Raw genomic sequence first — 19508 nt, 5'->3', positions numbered from 1 at the left:
CCGTCAGTTGCTCAATTCCGGATTAAAGTAGAGAGTCTTATCTCTGTGCTGCTGGTTGGGATGTGTGCTACCAGGCCTGTCTGCCTGCTGGTACTTAGGCTATGCGCCACGGATGGCGAAGCTATTGCCTCCCGGCCTGGCTGGATGCCCTACTGCACGTAGATGACAAACCAATCCAGACATGCTTTATGACCCCAGGTGAGTTCACTGACCTTGTATAAAAATATCGGTCTTTATGAGAACAAAATGGAAGCCGTGAGACTCCAAGTAAATTATTCCTTATCCTCAGTCAGGCTATGGTACAGTCAAAACGACTTCAAAGTACCAAATAACAAGATAAATCTCTAGTATCCAACTAGTGATGAAAGAGAGAAATGCTACTCATATGCGCACAAATCACTCCCCAGTGGGTTCAGGGTAAGGAACCTAATAAAATAAAAAAGTTGCTCCAAAGAAACAAGTCTTTATGGATCATCAAAATTACCTTGATCCACATTACTTTCTTTTAATTTAAAAAATGCATGTGCCATCCAAGAGGTATAGGAATGCCTTTACTGCTTCTCTGGAGAAGGGGATGGTACATGTAATACATTTCCAGTGTATCTACTAGTGTGCCTCTTTCTGGGAACTGTAAGGACAAATATGGTCCGATCAGAAATTCAAAGAAAAAGCATTATGTCAACACTTACCAACAGTCACCTACATGACATGTCATACACAGCCTTTGCCTGGCACTAATACCCTTGGGAATTTATCTTAAGGAAATGGTTTACAAGAAAGAAAAGTTTATGTATGCACATACAGAATAACCTATAGTACTATTCATACAGAGATAGTAATGACGCATCAATAAATTGATGATATCAAATACTTTGAAACAACTTAAATACTCAACAGCTAAAGAAAGGCCTAATTTATGATATTCCTATTTGATGGACTGACATGGCCTCTGTAATATCAAAGGGAACAAGTCTATTTTTTATTATGTTTTTATATTTGCCAATATGGTCTTATTTGACTAAGCATAAAGTTTTAGATGGAAACATCACAATAATAGTAAAGAGCAAATATTGGCTATTGTGCTAAGCATATGATGATTCAAACATTATGGTAGTACTGGTATCTTCAGTTTCCAGTTTAAAGAACTGAGGTTTGGAGGTTTAGAGTAACTTGCTCTCAAAATCATATATCTAGTTGACAGGTAGAACCAAAGTTTGATTCTGGTCTCTGCAAAACCCAAGGTCTTAACCACAGCACATGCATATAGTGTGTTATGGGAGGAAGTGGGCATCCTTCTAGATGTGAGAGAAGCTCTATCAGAGGGGAGAGTCTATAAGGAGACAAGAATCAGAACTTCCAATTCATTTTTTCATGCCTTCACTCATTCAGCAAACATTTACCATGCACCTGTTGTGTGGTGCCATACATTGAGGGAAGCCCCTTCATTACAACCACATTAAGAAAACCCAACCCTAGATGTGGTTGCCATTTGGAAGAGCACAGACTAAAACAATCAGATGGCAGTATGCGAGGTGGTGGTGGGGTTACTGGGTGCTTCAAAAAAAAATGTTTAAAGGGGCGCCTGGGTGGCTTGGTCGGTTAAGCGTCCGACTTCAGCTCGGGTCATGATCTCACGGTCCGTGAGTTCGAGCCCCGCGTCGGGCTCTGTGCTGGCAGCTCAGAGCTTGGAGCCTGTTTCGGATTCTGTGTCTCCCTCTCTCTCTGCCCCTCCCCTGTTCATGCTCTGTCTCTGTCTCAAAAATAAATAAAAACATTAAAAAAAATTAAAAAAAAAGTTTAAATATTTAGTTATAATGCTATTTTCCCCTTTGCAAAGGAGACTCTTCAAAAATGTTACAAGGAGCCCTCAACAAATACAAAAAGATCGAGATCCTATTGTGCATATTTTCAATGCCATGAAACTTGAAATCAACCACAAGAAAACATTTGGAAAGGTAACAAATACTTGGAGACTAAAGAACATCCTACTAAAGAATGAATGGGCTAACCAAGAAGTTGAAGAGGAAATTAAAAAGTTCATGGAAGCCAATGAAAGTGGTAACACCATAACCCAAAACCTCTGGGACATAGGAAAGGCAGTCATAAGAGGAAAGTAAATAGAAATCTAAGCCTTCCTAAAGAAGGAAGAAAGATCTCAGATACACAACCTAACCTTACACCTTAAAGAGCTGGAAAAAGAACAGCAAATAAAATTCCAAACCAGCAGAAGACAAGAAACAATAAAGATTAGAGCTGAAATTAATGCTATCGGAACCAAAACAAAAAACAAAAAACAAAACAAAACAAAACAAAAAAACAGTAGAACAGATCAATGAAACCAGAAGCTGTTTCTTCGAAAGAATTAACAAAATTGATAAACCACTAGCCAGATTGATCAAAAAGAAAAAAAAGGACCCAAATAAAGAAAATCAAGAATGAAAGAGGAGAGACCACAACCAACACAGCAGAAATAAAAACAATAATAAGAGAATATTATGAGCAATTGTATGTCAATAAAATGGGCAATCTGGAAGAAATGGACTAATTCCTAGACACATATACACTACCAAAACTGAAACAAGAAGAAATAGAAGATTTGAACAGACCCATAACCAATAAAGATATCGAATAAGTAATCAAAAATCTCCCCCAAAACAAGAGTCCAGGGCCAGATGGCTTTCCAGAGGAATTGTACCAAACATTTAAGGAAGAGTTACCACCTATTCTCTTGAAGCTGTTCCAAAAAATAGAAATGGAAGGAAAAATTCCAAACCCTTTCTATGAAGCCAGCATTACCTTGATTCCAAAACCAGACAGAGACCCCACTAAAAAGGAGAACTATAGACCAATTTCCCTGATAAACATGGATGCAAAAATCCTCAACAAGATATTAACCAACTGGCTCCAGCAATACATTAAAAAAAATATTCACCATGACCAAGTGGGATTTATACCTGGGATGCAGGGCTGCTTCAATATCCAGAAAACAATCAATGTGATTCATCACATCAATAAAGAAAGGACAAGAACCATATGATCCTCTCAATAGATGCAGAGAAAGCATTTAACAAAATACAGCATCCTTTCTTGATAAAAACCCTCAAGAAAGTCAGGATAAAAGGATCATACCTCAAGATCATAAAAGCCATATATGAAAGACCCAACACTAATATCATCCTCAGTGGGGAAAAACTGAGAGCTTTCCCCCTAAAGTCAGGAATAAGGCAGGGATGTCCACTCTCGCCACTGTTATTCAACATAGTACTGGAAGTCTTAGCCTCTACAATCAGACAAAGAAATAAAAGGCATCCAAATTGGCCAGGAGGAGGTCAAACTTTCACTCTTCGCAGATGACATGATACTCTATATGGAAAACCCAAAAGATTCCACCAAAAAACAGCTAGAACTGATTCATGAATTCAGCAGAGTCACAGGATGTAAAATCAATGCACAGAAATCAGTTGCATTCCTATACACCAACAATGAAGCAACAGAAAGAGAAATCAAGGAATCGATCCCATTTACAATTGCACCAAAATCCATAAAATACCTAGGAATAAATCTAACTAAAGAGGTGAAAAATCTATACGCTGAAAACTATAGAAAGCTTATGAAAGAAATTGAAGAATACACAAAAAATGGAAAAAGATTCCATGCTCCTGGATAGGAAGAACAAATATTGTTAAAATGTCGATACTACCCAAAGCAATCTACATATTCAATGCAATCCCTATCAAAATAACACCAGCATTCTTCACAGAGCTAGAACAAATAATCCTAAAATTTGTATGGAGCCAGAAAAGACCCCGAATAGCCAAAGCAATTTTGAAAAAGAAAACCAAAGCAGGAGGCATCACAATCCCAGACTTCAAGCTATACTACAAAGCTCTGATCATCAAGACTGATCATCAAGACAGTATGGTACTGGCACAAGAACAGACACTCAGATCAATGGAACAGAATAGCGAACCCAGAAATGGACCCACAAACTTATGGCCAACTAATCTTTCACAAAGCAGGAAAGAATATCCAATGGAATAAAGACAGTCTCTTCAGCAAGTGGTGCTGGGAAAACTGGACAGTGACATTCAGAAGAATGAACCTGGACCATTTTCTTACACCATACACAAAAATAAACTCAAAATGGATGAAAGACCTAAACATAAGACAGAAAGTCATCAAATTCCTGAGGAGAAAGCAGGCAAAAATCTCCTTGATCTTGGCTGCAGCAGCTTCTTACTCAACATGTCTCCGGAGGCAAAGGAAACAAAAGCAAAAATGAACTACTGGGACCTCATCAAAATAAAAAGCTTATGCACAGCAAAGGAAACAATCAGCAAAACTAAAAGGCAGCCGACAGAATGGGAGAAGATATTTGCAAATGACATATCAGATAAAGGGTTAGTATCCAAAATCTATAAAGAACTTATCAAACTCAACACCCAAAAAACAAATCATCCAGTGAAGAAATGGGCAAAAGACATGAATAGACACTTCTCCAAAGAAGACATCCAGACGGCCAACTGACACATGAAAGAATGCTCAACAGCACTCAACATCAGGGAAATACAAATCAAAACCACAATGAGATACCACCTTACACCTGTCAGAATGGCTAACATTAACAACTCAGGCAACAACAGGTGTTGGCGAGGATGTGGAGAAAGAGGATCTCTTTTGCATTGTTGGTGGCAATGCAAGCTGGTGCAGCCACTCTGGAAAACGGTGTGGAGGTTCCTCAAAAAACTAAAAATAGAACTACCCTATGACCCAGCAACTGCACTACTAGGCATTTATCCAAGGGATACAGGTGTGCTGTTTCGAAGGGACACATGCACCCCCATGTTTATAGCAGCACTATCAACAATAGCCAAGGTATGGAAAGAGCCCAAATGTCCATCGATAGATGAATGGATAAAGAAGATGTGGTATATATGTATATATGTATACACACACACACACACACACACATATACACACAATGGAATATTACTTGGCAATCAAAAAGAATGAAATCTTGCCCTTTGCAACTATGTGGATGGAACTGGAGGGTATTACGCTAAGCGAAGTTAATCAGTCAGAAAAAGACAAATATCATATGACTTCACTCATATGAGGACTTTAAGAGACAAAACAGATGAACATAAGGGAAGGGAAGCAAAAATAATATAAAAACAGGGAAGGGGACAAAACATAAGAGATTCTTAAATATGGAGAACAAACAGAGGGTTACCGGAGGGGTTGTGGGAGGGGAGATGGGCTAAATGGGTAAGGGGCATTAAGGAATCTACTCCTGAAACCACCATTGCACTATATGCTAACTAATTTGGATGTAAGTTAAAAAAATAATTAAAAAAAAAAAAGAAACCAAGAAGTTAAAAAAAATAATGAAATAGACATTATTCTTATTCTTGAAAAATCTTATTTTTATTATTTATTATTTGAAGTTAATTTTTAGAAATATTCTCCTGACTTTTTCTGAATGTACTTATTTACTTTATTAATACAACTAGCTATTCTAATAACAATTAAACCATGTTTTAATTATTTAAACTAAAAAAAAAATGTTACAAAGAAAAATCTTATAAAGCAACAGAATCAGTCTCTCCCTTAAGGTTTGGTCAAAGCTTTGGACCAGTATCTATGTTGGGATAAATAATCTCTAAATCTCCTTCGACTTACATATGTTAATAATAATGAGCTCTCTTAAAAAGTCAGGTTTTCATTAATTTTCAGATAATGACCTTGTTAACAACAGTCAGAATATATTCGCACAGTTATATTACAATATTTTGAAAGATAGGGGCACCTGGATGGCTCAGTCGGTTGAGCGTCTGGCTTCGGCTCAGGTCATGACCTCATGGTTTGTGAGTTCTAGCCCCACATCGGGCTCTGTGCTGACAGCTCAGAGCCTGGAGCCTGTTTCGGATTCTGTGTCTCCCTCTCTCTCTGCCCTTCCCCCGCTTGCACTCTGTCTCTCTGTCTCTCTCTCTTAAAAATAAATAAAAAATTAAAAAAAATTTAAAAAATATTTTGAGAGACAATTATCACTAATCAACATACAACTTTGAATTAGGTTTCATGTTTAATTGCAGTGAATATTCATCTCTTTAGGAGTGATTCTTCAAAATATTTTGTTTGGTAGAGTAGTTTGGTAATAACATGGGTTCGATTGTTTTTAAAAAAAGGGGGAAAACATAGTTCAAAAATGTTCATTTAGAAATCTGAGAGGACCACCTTCAGTACACATTATAGATATTAAATCTTTAATAAGTATCTTAGTAATATTAAAGCTTGTAATGAAAGTATAGTTTAATTCACTTGATATTAGTATGCATTTACATTTTGTCAATATTATAAAAATTGTTCACATATGTTCTTTAAGTCAGTTTTATTACAAAGAAAGCAAACTGAAGTTATTAGCTTTGATAAGTCCTTTATGTATGTGAATTAGAAACTTCTGGAATGTTTTGGGGGCGCCTGGGTGGCTCAGTTGGTTAAGCGTCCAACCTTGGCTCAGGTAGTGATGTCATGTTTCATGGGTTCGAGCCCTGATTCAGGCCCTGTGCTGACAGTTCAGACCTGTGTCTCCTTCTCCACCCCTCCCCTGCTCGTGCTCCGTCTCTCAAAAATAAATAAATATAAAAAAAAATTAAAGAGAAACTTCTGGAATGTTTTTCCAGTGAAGAGGCTCTCAGAGTTTGTTTTCTTCAATGGTAGGTCAATGTGTTCCTTAAATCCTACAACTCCCTGCTCTTTCTTTATAATCAGAAAAGGCAGTTCCTATTACTGTAAACAGAACAAGAAGAATTTATTCAGATGCAAGTTAAATATTTGTGCCTGAATCTGATGTTACTAGGACATCTTGCCCAAAAGGAAACTTCTCCATAGGAGCTGATAATACACAGATCCCACAGAACCCAGGAAAAAGTACAGTGCCTATTTGGGTATTGTGATCAGAGTTGACATTGATGCAGCAATATTTCCAACCCTGTTCTAAGGAACATTCAGAATGGTGCAGTGGACAGAAGTTACTTCTAGACCCTTCTTCCCTTCAACATGGTAGTTTTCCCCTTATCTGTAGGTTCAGTTACCCACGGTCACCTGCAGTCAGAAAGCAGATGATTCTCCTTCTGATAGGTCATCAGAAGCTCAGTGGTGGCCAAATGCCACATCCCAATGCCCATGTCATTCACCTTATGTCATCTCATCAAATGGGCATTTTATCACCTCACACCATCAGAAGAAGGGTAAGCACATTGCAATACCAGTTTGAGAGAAAGACTGTATTCATATAACTTTTATCATAATATATTGTTATAACCCAGAAGAACACTCCTATACCTACCACAGCTCCTATCTACCAGGCAAGCCCACATGATTTGTGTGCCATCAAGGAGACTGCTGGTGCAGGACTAGGGGTTGCTAATGAAGGTACAAATGCTTCTGGAATGGGAGATGTTGGCTGAACTATCTGCCTGAATATTACTGAGGGCGGTTTCCTGAAATCAATGAGAGTTGGGACGTTGCTTATTGGTGCCCGAACTTATACCTGACTAATCAGTACATCTGAGAATCTGGGTCCCAAGATGATAAACCAACCAACCAAACGAACAAAAATCTACTTTTAAGAAGGACATTGACAGGTAGCTGTTACGTATATCATTTCACAAGTTTTCAAGGCATGAAAGAAGTCCATCAGTAATGATAAGAGTAAATTTTTTAGCTATGTCTTCAAAGAAACAAAGGAATAATGTATTATTGGTAGCATCCTGTGTTCTCCTGCTGAGCTAAATGCTTATCACCTTGATGGCATGTCTATCAATACAGGACCCACAGACTTGATTTCTGAATTTCCTTCTAACTTCAGGATTCTAAAATGCCAGAAGGATGGTTCTCAAAGTACAGAACAAGGACCACAGCAGAAGCATCACTTAAAAACCTGTTAGAAATGCAAATTCTTGCCCCTTCCACCTTCCCAGAAACTCTAGGGGTGGGCCCACTTGTCTGTGTTTTAGAAAGGTATGGTAGCCAGCCTCCAGCATGGCCCCCAATGATCCCTACCTGGTATCCCCATCTTTGGGTAGTTCCATCCCACAACAATGGGACTGACTTGTGTAACAAATAGAATGTAGCCAAGGGGATAGATAGTTTATGACACCATAAAAAGTACTGAGACCTCCTTCTTGCTCTCTCCCTTGGATTGCCTGCTATAGGGAAGCCGGCTGCCATGTTGTGAGAGCATTCAAGTAGACCTATAGAGAGGTGTGGTAAGGAACTGAGGCCTCCAGTCAACAGCCATCTTGTGAGTGAACCATCCAGAAAACAGATCAGCCAAGCCAAGTCCAGACAGCTCAATGCAATCTCATGAAAGATACCAAGGTGAGCCGGCCAGCCAATCTGCTCCTACAATACTGACCACAGAAACTGTACAAGATAACAAATGCTTATTGTTCTGTCCAGTAGCTAAGTTTTGGGGTAATTTGCCTCACATCATTAGATATCTAATACATAAGCCCTCTCTGGGTGATTCTGACACATGTTAAACTTGAGAACTTCTCAAGTTCTAAGCTAAAACATTCATTCTCCAAATAATTACTTCTTGTACCTCCTATGCGCTAGGCTAAGAGCAGGAACACAATGGGAAAAGCACACACTTCCCAGACCTTGATGCATCCTGCTCTCTTCCTTCATTGCCCAGTTTGTAATTTTATTTTATTTAGGGAAGGCACACCTATGTAATGTCTGTCACTTGGTGCACCATGAGTTCTTTGCCTGGTTTCCTCACCACTGGGCTGAGCCTGGGCTCAGCATCATGCTTGGCACATAGAGGGGCTTAATTAATACCTACTTATTGGATGACTTTCCCCTTCCATTTTCTCCACCTTCCTCCTGTATGATGAATTCAGGCACCAGGAACAAGTCTCCTAATACCACCAATGACATGACATTTAAAGGGTTCAAGGTGTGTTCCCCTGGGAATCTAACTACCATTTATTTCCATAGAAAGACATGTCTTTTGTGTTCAAAACAGTCAACTTTTAGAGTCCCTCTATTTCACACGTGCAGATTCATAAACACGTATAAGGAAAACGTATGCAGCGGGTTTAGAAACATCAGTAATTAAATGTGACACCATTTTCCTTTCCAGAAGAGCACATCCATAAAGCAAAGGGCCTCATCTTGCTTCACCTGCAATATCTTCCCCACAGGTGGAGCCCTGCGCTAATGAGGAAAACCAGGGCATCTGAATATTGCTCTCCTCTGATAGAAAGCATCCTGCTGACCGCTGTACCTGGGCAGAGCCCAGCGCTGTGCACACAGAAACATCCTGATCTCACCGACCAGGTCTGCAATGGGTTCTTTTTGTCCAGTAATGAACATGAGAGGTTAGTGTCTGGACATGATGAGGTGGTGAGACAAGAAGTCAATAGTTGTTTTTTTTTTTTCTACGTGACCTTAGAACGTATTTGGAGAACACTTCTCAATAACAGAAAATAACTCATTGATTTTTAGAAATTCTTATGGCCGACAGATTGAGATGTGAGCGACATCATTCTGCTAATATTTAGGAACATCAGATAAGTTATAAGACAGACTCTGGCTCTCAGCATATTTCTGAGCAGGATCAAAGAGGAGGCAGACAGATTGCAAAATCAGCAGAGTATTCAGAGGGCGACTGGGGCTCTGCTGGGCACAGCCCACCCAGACTGCATCTCCCGTCCATCCTTAGTGAGAGCTCACTCTTAAATCTGGCCAGGGAAGGCAGGCCATGTCTTCTGTGACATCTGTATCCCCAGTCACAGAGCACAGCCCGCCCACTGGGAACTTAAGGCTTCCTTATCTGCTTGCTCTTTTTTCATTCTTCTGTGATTAGCAAAACTTAACAGCACTGTCCTATGCAACTTTGTGTGATGATGGAGATGTTCTCCTGCACTGTCAAGACAGTGGCCGGCAGTGCACGTGGATACTAAGAACCTGAAATAAGGCAAGTGCAAGAGGAACTGAAGCTTTTCTCTCCTTTAATCCTAATTAATTTAAATTTGCATGGCCACATGTGGCTAATAGTTGTCACTCTGGGCAGGACAGTGGTAGAAAACAGGAACCATTGCCCATCGGCACACCAACTCATCTTTAGAAAGATTTTATGAGTCTCATTTCTCATATGAGCATATTTAAGGCTCACGGGGGTAAGTGACATGCCCATGATCAAAAAGCTGGTAAAGGGCAGAGAAGAATTTACACTTAACCTGCCAGACCCAGCCTCCACTCCTGCAATGACGTCAAACTGCATTCCTCCATATTCGTGTAAAAGCAGCCTCTAAGGCAAGTATCAGCCTCTGAAAACTCCAAATTCTCAGTAAATAGCTATGAAAGGAAGCTGGCCATGTGTGGCAGGATTCCTTCCAACAAAAACACATGGGAAAATATTTCTCTCCAGCTATGACTATGTGAGTCTTTCAACTGCACATTGCTGTAAGTATATCTGACAGCCCCCACTGTGCTCTAAAACTTCTGCTCCAAGCAAGTAGAAGCCCCATGAATTCGTGAGAAGGCAACAATATGAAAATGATTTTATTAAACTTCTGCCACATCCCGTTACGCTGTCTAAGCATTATGCTCTCCTACTTACCCTTTGCTGACAAACTGGATTATACTTTCTTTCCTAAAGCAACAGGATCCCACGAAACTGTGCAAAAGATAAAGACACTACGATTTCAAAAAACTGATTTGGACACAGAGTGTCAAAGGTATGACTTTAAAAGGGGGTTAGCTATACTTAAGGCAGCTAATCTACAGAGTCATATCGTAAATTCTGTCTTGAACTCTAGGTAAAATAGTTCACATTATTGCAATACCAGAAACTCACTCCAAAATCCACAGGCCTCCATTCAGATACTTGTGTGTCCCGTATCCATAACGAAAACAGTGCTATCTCTCCTTTATTCAGAGGGACCCAATCTGCAGCCCAAATTAAGACGCAGGGTGGCTAATTCCTTGAAATTAGGCGGGGAGAACATCACAGTTTTTTGTGGACACAACTAACATCCTTTGGTTCCACTACAGCTTTCATATTGCCAAGGGGATCGAGGATATTCCTTACTATTACCCTACTCGGGTAAAATCAAAGAGATAATGGGATGATTAGCTGAATCATGGGTAAAGAGGTAGAGTAAAACCACAAATTTTGGAGGATCAAAGCCTGGCTGCAATATATATATATATATAAAATAAGCTAAGTGTGATGATCCTGTTATATGAAAAAAATTCATTTTTTAGATTAGAGCTAGTGGACTCTGGCAGCAAGAACTGTACAAGGTCTTAGAATTAGTCTCAACAAAGCCTGCACTTGCTATCTTGCAGCACATGACACTATCCTACGGTCACAAATTCAGCTCCTCAATCTGGTATCACGTAAACAATGTGAATGGGTGAGTGGCTAGTGGATCACAGATGACCCAGGTGGGGTCTGTGTGTCTTCCCCCTTGAATCCAGTGGGGCCTTGACTACTCTGACCCGCAGAAGAGTGCAAGTGACATTGTGCAGGTCTCTAGGCCTCAACCTTAAGAAACAGGCAGCTTCTATTTCCTGCCTTTTGGCACACTTGCCAGGGGCCATGAGCTGCCATGTAAGAAGCCCGAGTACCCTGAGACCACCATGCAAGAGACCACGTGCAGGCACAAAGTCAATAGTCCTGGCTGAGCCCGCCCTCCCAGCCATCCGCGCCACAGGGGCCAACCACGGGAGTTGTAGCCATCCCATGAAGCAGGTGAATACCATGAAGTGATTCCCACTGAAGCCTGTGGAACAGAAGAATAACCCAGCCAAGCCTGTCCTGACCCACAAAACCGACAGAAAATAAAACAGTTTTTGCTGTACGCCTTGCAATTCTGGGGGCAGTTATCACGTACCAATAGAAAACTGGAAAAAACAGAGTGTTTCTACTATCTTCAGCTTATCTATGCTTCCTCTAAAACCAACTTTTAATTGTTCTGATTAAATAACATAAGTGTACATTTGCTAAATACTAAGCCTAACCCTAACCCTGAGTGCCTGCCTGATCATCCATTTTTATATATACCTACCAATGAAGCCAGAAGATGGTGGGTTGGGCTGAATCTTCTCCTTGGTGTTCTCCTGAATAATGTCCCAAAGCTGCCATATAAATTTAGGATGAAGAATGTAAAATGGCTGATTTGGGTTTCTCTGCCGGTGCTGCACATATGGAGTGAACAGGTTGTAATCTGGTTTCTTGTACCACTAAGAAAAAAGAAAAAATCAACACAATCAAATACAGAGAACCACACTGTGAAAAGGAAACAGGTCAGCACGGGGGTGGGGTTGGAGACTATTTAGAGGCTAAGGGCCGGGGAGAAGGAGGTGAAGTACAGGCACTGCCTCATGGATGAGGGAACCAGAACAAAAAGAGATAGGGTCCCAGCCCTGAGGGACAAGGATTTGTTCTTTAGTGAAATATGGGAGATGAGCTAGGGCAGGGGCCCCAGACTTCTCTGTAAAGGGCCAGGTAGTAAACCCTTGAGGCTTTGTGGGCCAGACAGTCTCTTTTGCAACTAGTCGATGCTTCTATTGTACTGAGAAAGTCACAGAAGATACATCATGAATGAGCATGGCTGTGCTCCAATACAACTTTATTTACAAAATGGGGCCAGATTTGGTCCACGGCTATAATGTGCTGACCCTGGGGCTTCAATCAGTGTATTTCAAAACATATTTTTCATATGTAATACACAGGGACAGAAAGCATATCAGTTATTGCCTAGGTCTGGGGCAGTGCTGGGAAGACCGATAGGTGGGGCACAAGGAACTCTTGGGAGTGCTGAAAATATTCCATTTCTTACCTGCGGTGGTGGATACATGACTATATATATTTGCTAATACTCATCAACATGTATCCTTCCACTGACTGTACATGTTACTGTATGAAAAAATGTACAATAAGGTTGATTTACTTAAAAAAATTTTTTTAGTGTTTATTTTTGAAGGAGAGAGACAGAACGTGAGCGGGAGAGGGGCAGAGAGAGAGGGAGACACAGAATCCGAAACAGGCTCCAGGCTCAGAGCCAGACATGGGGCTCTGAGGGAGGAGGGCACAGAGCCAGACATGGGGCTCGAACTCACAATCTGTGAGATCATGACCTGAGTGAAGTTAGTCGCCCAACCAACTGAGCCACCCAGGCGCCCCTAGGTTTACTTTTAAATGTCTTCAGAACATCTGAGGTGCCACCATGAAAAAATGGGATTTGGAGGTATGTGGGGGAGAGACTTAGTTCATAAGGCTCTGAGGGCCCTGTTATCTCTTCAAACAGACACCTTTGGGAAACAGTAGATACGCACTGAGATCCCAAGTAATATTCCATGGTTGAATGGGTTCTGTGGCTTTAACAATTTTGAGAAGGACTGGGGCCAATCATCTTTTGTAAACTTTGCCCCCAAGCCAAGAGGCAGCAGAAGGGAAACAAGAGGAGTATGGGCCTCAGTTTCTTCACCCCTCCTCCTGCTCCCCAGAACACAGGCCACCCAGAAAGCAGCCCGGTTGCCTGGGTTTCAGCACTGTTGCTGTCCCCTCCATCGGATTGGACAGCTCTGTGCCCTGGGCTTGGATGCTTCCCAAGGAGGAAGAAACAAGGTCCAATAGCTAGAGCTCTCAGTCTGTCCACAGATAGTGAGAAAGCTGTCAGAACTTAAAACCAGAGAACTTCAGACTGGAAAGGAAGCTGAAGAGTTCCAACATGCATTTCGTGCCGGATTCTCAGTAGACGGTACCTGTGAAAATCAGCCAGAGAGCTTTCTCAGAAACTACACACTGGGGCTGTAAGTGGTATGTCAGGAAATGGGGCTCTGACAGATACATTTGAAAAAATACTCTCCAGGTGATTCTGGTTTGCGCTCCTGGTTAAGAACCAGTTAGGATTAAAAGAGAGAGGGAAGCAAACCATAAAAGACTCAAATGCAGAGAACAAACTGAGGGTTGCCAGAGGGGTGATGGTGGGGGGAGGGGCTAAGTGGGTGAGGGGCATTAAGGAGGGCACTTGTTGGGTCTTTTACTCCTGAAATCATTACTACACTATATGTTAACTAACTTGGATTTAAGTACAATTTAAAAAAATTTTTTTAAAAAGAACCAGTTAGGAATCATGCTAGTTAAATGTCCGGCCTTGGTCTCAAGATGAACAGTGACACAACAGCCCCAGAAAGACTCATCTGACCTTGGGCCGCTGTTCTCTTGGGAAGTCCTCTTGGTAAAGCCAAGGCCTGTTCCCTCATTTCCATCATCTTAAGAAGGATGCATTCTTTTGGGTCATGACAGAACAAGTTGAAAGACGCTCAGTGGCACAGCAGACATTATCTTTCATGAGGCTAAAACTATCACCACACTTCTTTCCCAGCCCTCCTTAAAAGACAAGTGCATCGGCTTTTCATCCAAGTTCTCACCAGAAGTAACTAGCTGCTTGTTTAGATAGGCAATGATTTGCCAGAATGCCATGAATGTAACTTGCTTATATTTTGATGGCTAGCAATAATCTTGTTTACACTATATCACATAAGGTAAGAAAGGTTTAGAAGAAAAAGCCAGAGTTGCACACTCAAGAAAAGTCTGTAACAGGTTCCACTTAAAGGGCAGTGAGCTGTTGATTCACAAAGTTTAGATTCTCTTATCAAGCACTTTGAATTTATTTCAGAAGGTCTCGTAACTACGTGGAAGGTGATGTAACCCTATCACAATGGAAAACTCTGAGTTTACTTGGCTCAACTTCCAGTGTAACTAGGAATTTCTGAACATTTAGGGCACTGTGATTTGTTTTTGTTTTTAAATCTTCCAGAGCAAAAGCCCTTTTTTCATTAGATAGGTCACGTTCACCAAGTACGCTACCGGAACTGGGTATCAAAATGGTATGAATGCCCATGTATTTCAGTAGTGCCCATGACTGGTTTCATTCTGTGAAAGCTTAATCCTTAACTTGCTCCCATTATTAATCAGTCAAAGGCACTGTCTGATCAGTAGGGTAAGGGCACCAAAGGGAACACTTACCAGGTTAAGATTTGCAGAGTAAGGAGCAGGGTCCCAGGCCACCAAAATGACGTTTTTATACAATGAACTGTCAATGAAGTGATGATTGGGGTTGGTCAGAATCTGCAAATACATACAGAAATCATTTCAAAGCGAGTGGCTCTTCAAAATTATATTTTTAAAAAGAGGAAAGTTTAAAAAAATGAATCAGAGCAAGAAAAACAAAGTTACTCAGACTTTACTATTTTCCTCTGGGGGAGTGAGAGAGGCAGGCATTGCACGCTAATGAACCTGAAGAAATGTCTGGGGAAACTAGGGTTAAAAATAAAATTTAGGAGGGGTGCGTGGGTGGCTCTGTCAGTTACCCGTCTTGACTTCAGCTCAGGGCATGATCTCATGGTTCATGAGTTCCAGTTCCCAGTCGGGCTCTGTGTTCACAGCCCAAAGCCTGGAGTCTCCCTGGGATTCTGTGTCTCCCTCTGTCTCTCTGCCCCTCCCCCATTCTTGTTCTGTCTCTCTCTCTCTCTCAAATATAAATAAACATTAAAAAAATTTAAAAAACAAAATAAAATAAAATTTACGAGTTCTTACATTTTCATCAGCATTATACCCATAGCCAGTGGTATTGAATCAGCTCCTGAAAGATGCGATGCCTTAGCTAATTTGCCACCCCCGACCTCCTCTCTAATTGCCTTCACAGACAACTGGAGAAGGAGGCACAGATATGAATGACCCACGTTATTAAGGCGCCTTCAGAGTGCCAGCCTCAGGACAAATGGAACAGGGACAGCCAGCAGACTGGTGACAGCCCACATGTGACTTCCTCCCTCTGTGGTCCTAGAGGAGTCCTTCGATCTCACCTGCCAATCGTCTTTTTTAAACTACAGCTTTGGAGGAGAAAAAAAAAATTTGGTTTTCCTCAGTGTTGAGGTGCAACTTTTCACAGTTTTTAAGATGCACTCTCTTTCTTCATACAGATTTCTCAAGTCAGGACATATTTTACAGGTGGCATGTATTTTAATTTGTGGGGATGATTAGCTAAAAAGCTGGAAGTGTTAATAAATGAATGGCGACTCTTACAATCCATGCTGTCTATGAAGCAAGGAAACATGGCGATTGTTTTTTCCCTTGCTGCAGGCTGCCTGGCTCAGGGTCCCAGGCAGAAAGCTAATCTTTTCTTCTGCAAGCAACTTGTCATAAATCATCCATCACCTCATGTTCTTTCTATATAGTTTGAAACTCTAGAAACTGCCATGGTTTTGAGAATAATTTTGCTTTGAATTTGGAAAACATTTGTATGAAGAACACCAAAAAGAGAAATACTTCCATTTTCAACAATTTCATTTTTAAAATTTTCAGATAATGGACTAAAGTTTCCAAGTCACCCTACTGACCCTTGGATTTTGTAGCCTTTGCTTTTTCTCCCCTTCATCCCTTGCCTTTCACACCACCATGATTTTTTTCTAAATTTAACTGTCCTTTGCTCCATCTGTAATATACAACACACTAAGACTATGATTATATATATATACACATACATATGCATATATGGATATCCATACATGTTTCTTTTTTTTTCTTTTTTTTTTAACGTTTTATTTTATTTTTGAGATGGAGAGAGACATAGCATGAATGGGGGAGGGGCAGAGAGAGAGGGAAACACAGAATCGGAAGCAGGCTCCAGGCTCTGAGCCATCAGCCCAGAGCCCAAAGCGGGGCTCGAACTCGCGGACTGCGAGATAGTGACCTGAGCCGAAGTCGGACGCTCAACCGACTGAGCCACCCAGGCGCCCCAATACATGTTTCTATATCTTCTCTGATTTTTCCTTTTAATCTTATTTACTCATTTCTTCCTAGTCATGTCACACATAAATGCCTATTTATCTGCATTTTTTCTCATCAATTCTTTTATGATTACAAGAACCTACAAATAAGCAAGACCATGGTCATGTACAACTGGGTAATTTCTCTTCATTCACCCAGTTAAACTATTTACCTATAAAATGTACATGCATGAAAACACTCCATCTATCTTACCTGGGAATTAATGATGCGCACGGTGGTTTTATTTCCAACATCTTTCTCATAGCCACGTGTAGGTGCCGAGTTAAATCTCAAAACTGCATCATGAGAATCTAAGAACACATGAGTGACAAAGTTACTTTATTTTTTGCTGTAGAATCAACATAATTTAGAAAAAGTTTTAAAGCAAATTTTTTAATACCTGAAGCTAACTGGAAACAACCAATATAGTTAAGATACCCATACATGTCATTTTCAGTGTCTGTAGTGTTTATTTCGAATGAGGTCTTTGCTAGGGGACAAATCAGCATGGGAATATATGAATCCATTACATGTGGTCCAATGTCATCTCAGATATATGTAGATACTTGTTATGTGTTCATATTCTCTAAAGGGGGCATGCTTTATGCGGGCATTCTCTTAGAGATTCCAGTGTATTTCGAAGATGGAATCTATGGGAGCAGACAAAGGCTGCAGACAGAGGCTGCTTGTTTGTGGCCTCTTATTGCTTTAGAGCACGAAGGCTGCTCATGGTGTCACTAAAGAGGCCACTTGTGCCAGGACAAGGACATCTCCCACACAGTGAGAGCCACAGCCTTCAGTGCAACTTTTATACCTTGGGGTACTGGTTTGTGCTTAAAAAGAACACCAGCCCTATAGAACACTGTACGTTAACCATACTGGAATTGAAATTTAAAAGTTGAAAAAGAAAGAAAGAAAGAAAGAAAGAAAGAAAGAAAGAAAGAAAGAAAGAAAGAAGGAAGGAAGGAAGGAAAGAAAGAAAGAAAGAAAGAAAACCAGCTGATTTCTGTGCTTTACAAATTGCTGCTGATTCCCAGAAGGCCCACATGAGAGCAATCGAGAGCATTCTGCATTTCCAGCAATGGTATGACCAACTGCCACAGGACTGGAGGACGGGAGACACCACCAGTGGTACTGGCTGCCGAGGCTCTTTACACTCTTTAAGGGCACACCTTGGTTCACCGAGCCTCGACTACAACATAAATCTGTGTCTCTCTTCATTCAACTTGACAGACTTCCTCAAGTTCTCAGGGGCCCCGGGTGAAAACACACCTCCCACATCCTGGAGGCTGACGAGGACACGAAGAGCTAGAGGTAGGCTAGATGGGAATGGGGACACGTTCCCTTTCCACAAAGCAGTCTAGATGCATGCATATGTCTTGAAATCTCCCAAGCCAGCTACTGTGTTGCCCAGAAACTAGAGTTAATCAGCAATAAGGGAATCGCTACGGGCTATCTTTAGCTTCAAAAATTCTATGCACATTTCAAGCTTACCTTGGAGCAACAACAATGCCTCTGTCTGCGTGAGAGAGAGGTAAGGTTATGTATTTCTGATTCACCAAAGAGCCTGTAGACGTGCCCTATGTTTACCGTGACCATACCCCACACAAGTCCTTAAAGCAGGCCACCTCCTTGAGTGTGCTGCTCCCTCCTGAGCAGTCTTCCTAGGAGAGACTTTCCTACTCCCTAAGTAACAGAGACTGGGCACACATGCCACCATTGAAACAACGTTACCTTAGGGGGCGCCTGGGTGTCTCAGTCAGTTAAGCATCTGACTTCAGCTCAGGTCATGATCTCACGTGGATTTGAACCCTGTGGATTTGAACCCTGTGTCCGGCTCTGTACTGACAGCTCAGAGCCTGGAGCCTGCTTCAGATTCTGTGTCTCCCTTCCTCTCTCTGCCCCTCCCCTGCTCGCACTCTGTCTCTCTCTCAAAAATAAACAAACATTAAAAAGAAAAACAAGCAAAACACAGTTATCTTAGGTGCCTTTCTTGACGGGCCCTGAACTCAGAAGAATTTGTATTCCAGTTTTGAGCACCAAAATTAAACAGAACACAAAGAATGAATAACGGGTACTTGACTACGTAATTGAAAAAATTCTAAAGGGGAGCCTTGGGTGGCTCAGGGGGTTAAGCATCTGACTTCAACTCAGCTCATGATCTCGAGGTTTGTGAGTTCGAGCCACATGCCAAGCTCTCTGCTGTTATCACAGAGCCCACTTCAGATCCTCTGTTCCCCTCTTTCTCTGCCTCTCCCCAGCTCGTTCTCTCTCTCTCAAAAATAAACAAATAAGCATTAAAAAAATTCTACAGTGTTCTTTTAGGGGAAATGGTGTAGGGGGGAGCAAGCTGTGACCACCTGTTTTAGTAAATAAAGCTGGACCACAACACAGACATAGTCATTTGTTTATCTATTGTCTGTAATGGCAGAGGTGAGTTGTGACAGTGACTCCCATGGCTCACAAAAACTAAAATATTTACTACTTGGTTCTTAAAGAAATAAATAAAGAGGTTTGCCAATGTTTACATTCTAGGTGATCCATGCTTTGAATAAATGATGCCTCACAACCTGAACACTTTCTATTTTCTTTACAATATAAGCACTTGTTCATATATATATATATATTTTTGTAATGAGCTGTTTGGTTATTT

General features: G+C 41.0%; 1 protein-coding gene and 1 long non-coding RNA gene across 3 annotated transcripts in view; one reads left to right on the top strand and one right to left on the bottom strand.

The window, feature by feature from the left end:
* The window catches only part of ST6GAL2 (ST6 beta-galactoside alpha-2,6-sialyltransferase 2), an 84558-nt gene that overhangs the window by 15866 nt on the left and 49184 nt on the right, over positions 1–19508 (bottom strand). For both annotated transcript variants that reach the window (XM_042981059.1, XM_042981058.1), the window contains exons 3-5: positions 17069–17166; positions 15053–15154; positions 12087–12261 (exon numbers count right to left, since the gene is read on the bottom strand). In XM_042981059.1, coding sequence (XP_042836993.1) covers positions 12087–12261; positions 15053–15154; positions 17069–17166 — 375 coding nt within the window. The remainder of the gene's footprint in view (positions 1–12086; positions 12262–15052; positions 15155–17068; positions 17167–19508) is intronic.
* LOC122237283 lies at positions 7204–16113 on the top strand. The gene is made up of 4 exons (XR_006215638.1): positions 7204–7250; positions 8217–8382; positions 9213–9389; positions 15732–16113. It is a non-coding gene; the product is annotated as an uncharacterized LOC122237283 (long non-coding RNA).

Source organism: Panthera tigris, chromosome A3 (genome assembly GCF_018350195.1).
Source record: "Panthera tigris isolate Pti1 chromosome A3, P.tigris_Pti1_mat1.1, whole genome shotgun sequence".
Taxonomy (NCBI): domain Eukaryota; kingdom Metazoa; phylum Chordata; class Mammalia; order Carnivora; family Felidae; genus Panthera; species Panthera tigris.
The sequence above is the reverse complement of the archived record's forward strand: the minus strand, read 5'-3'. Positions and strand labels throughout refer to the sequence as shown.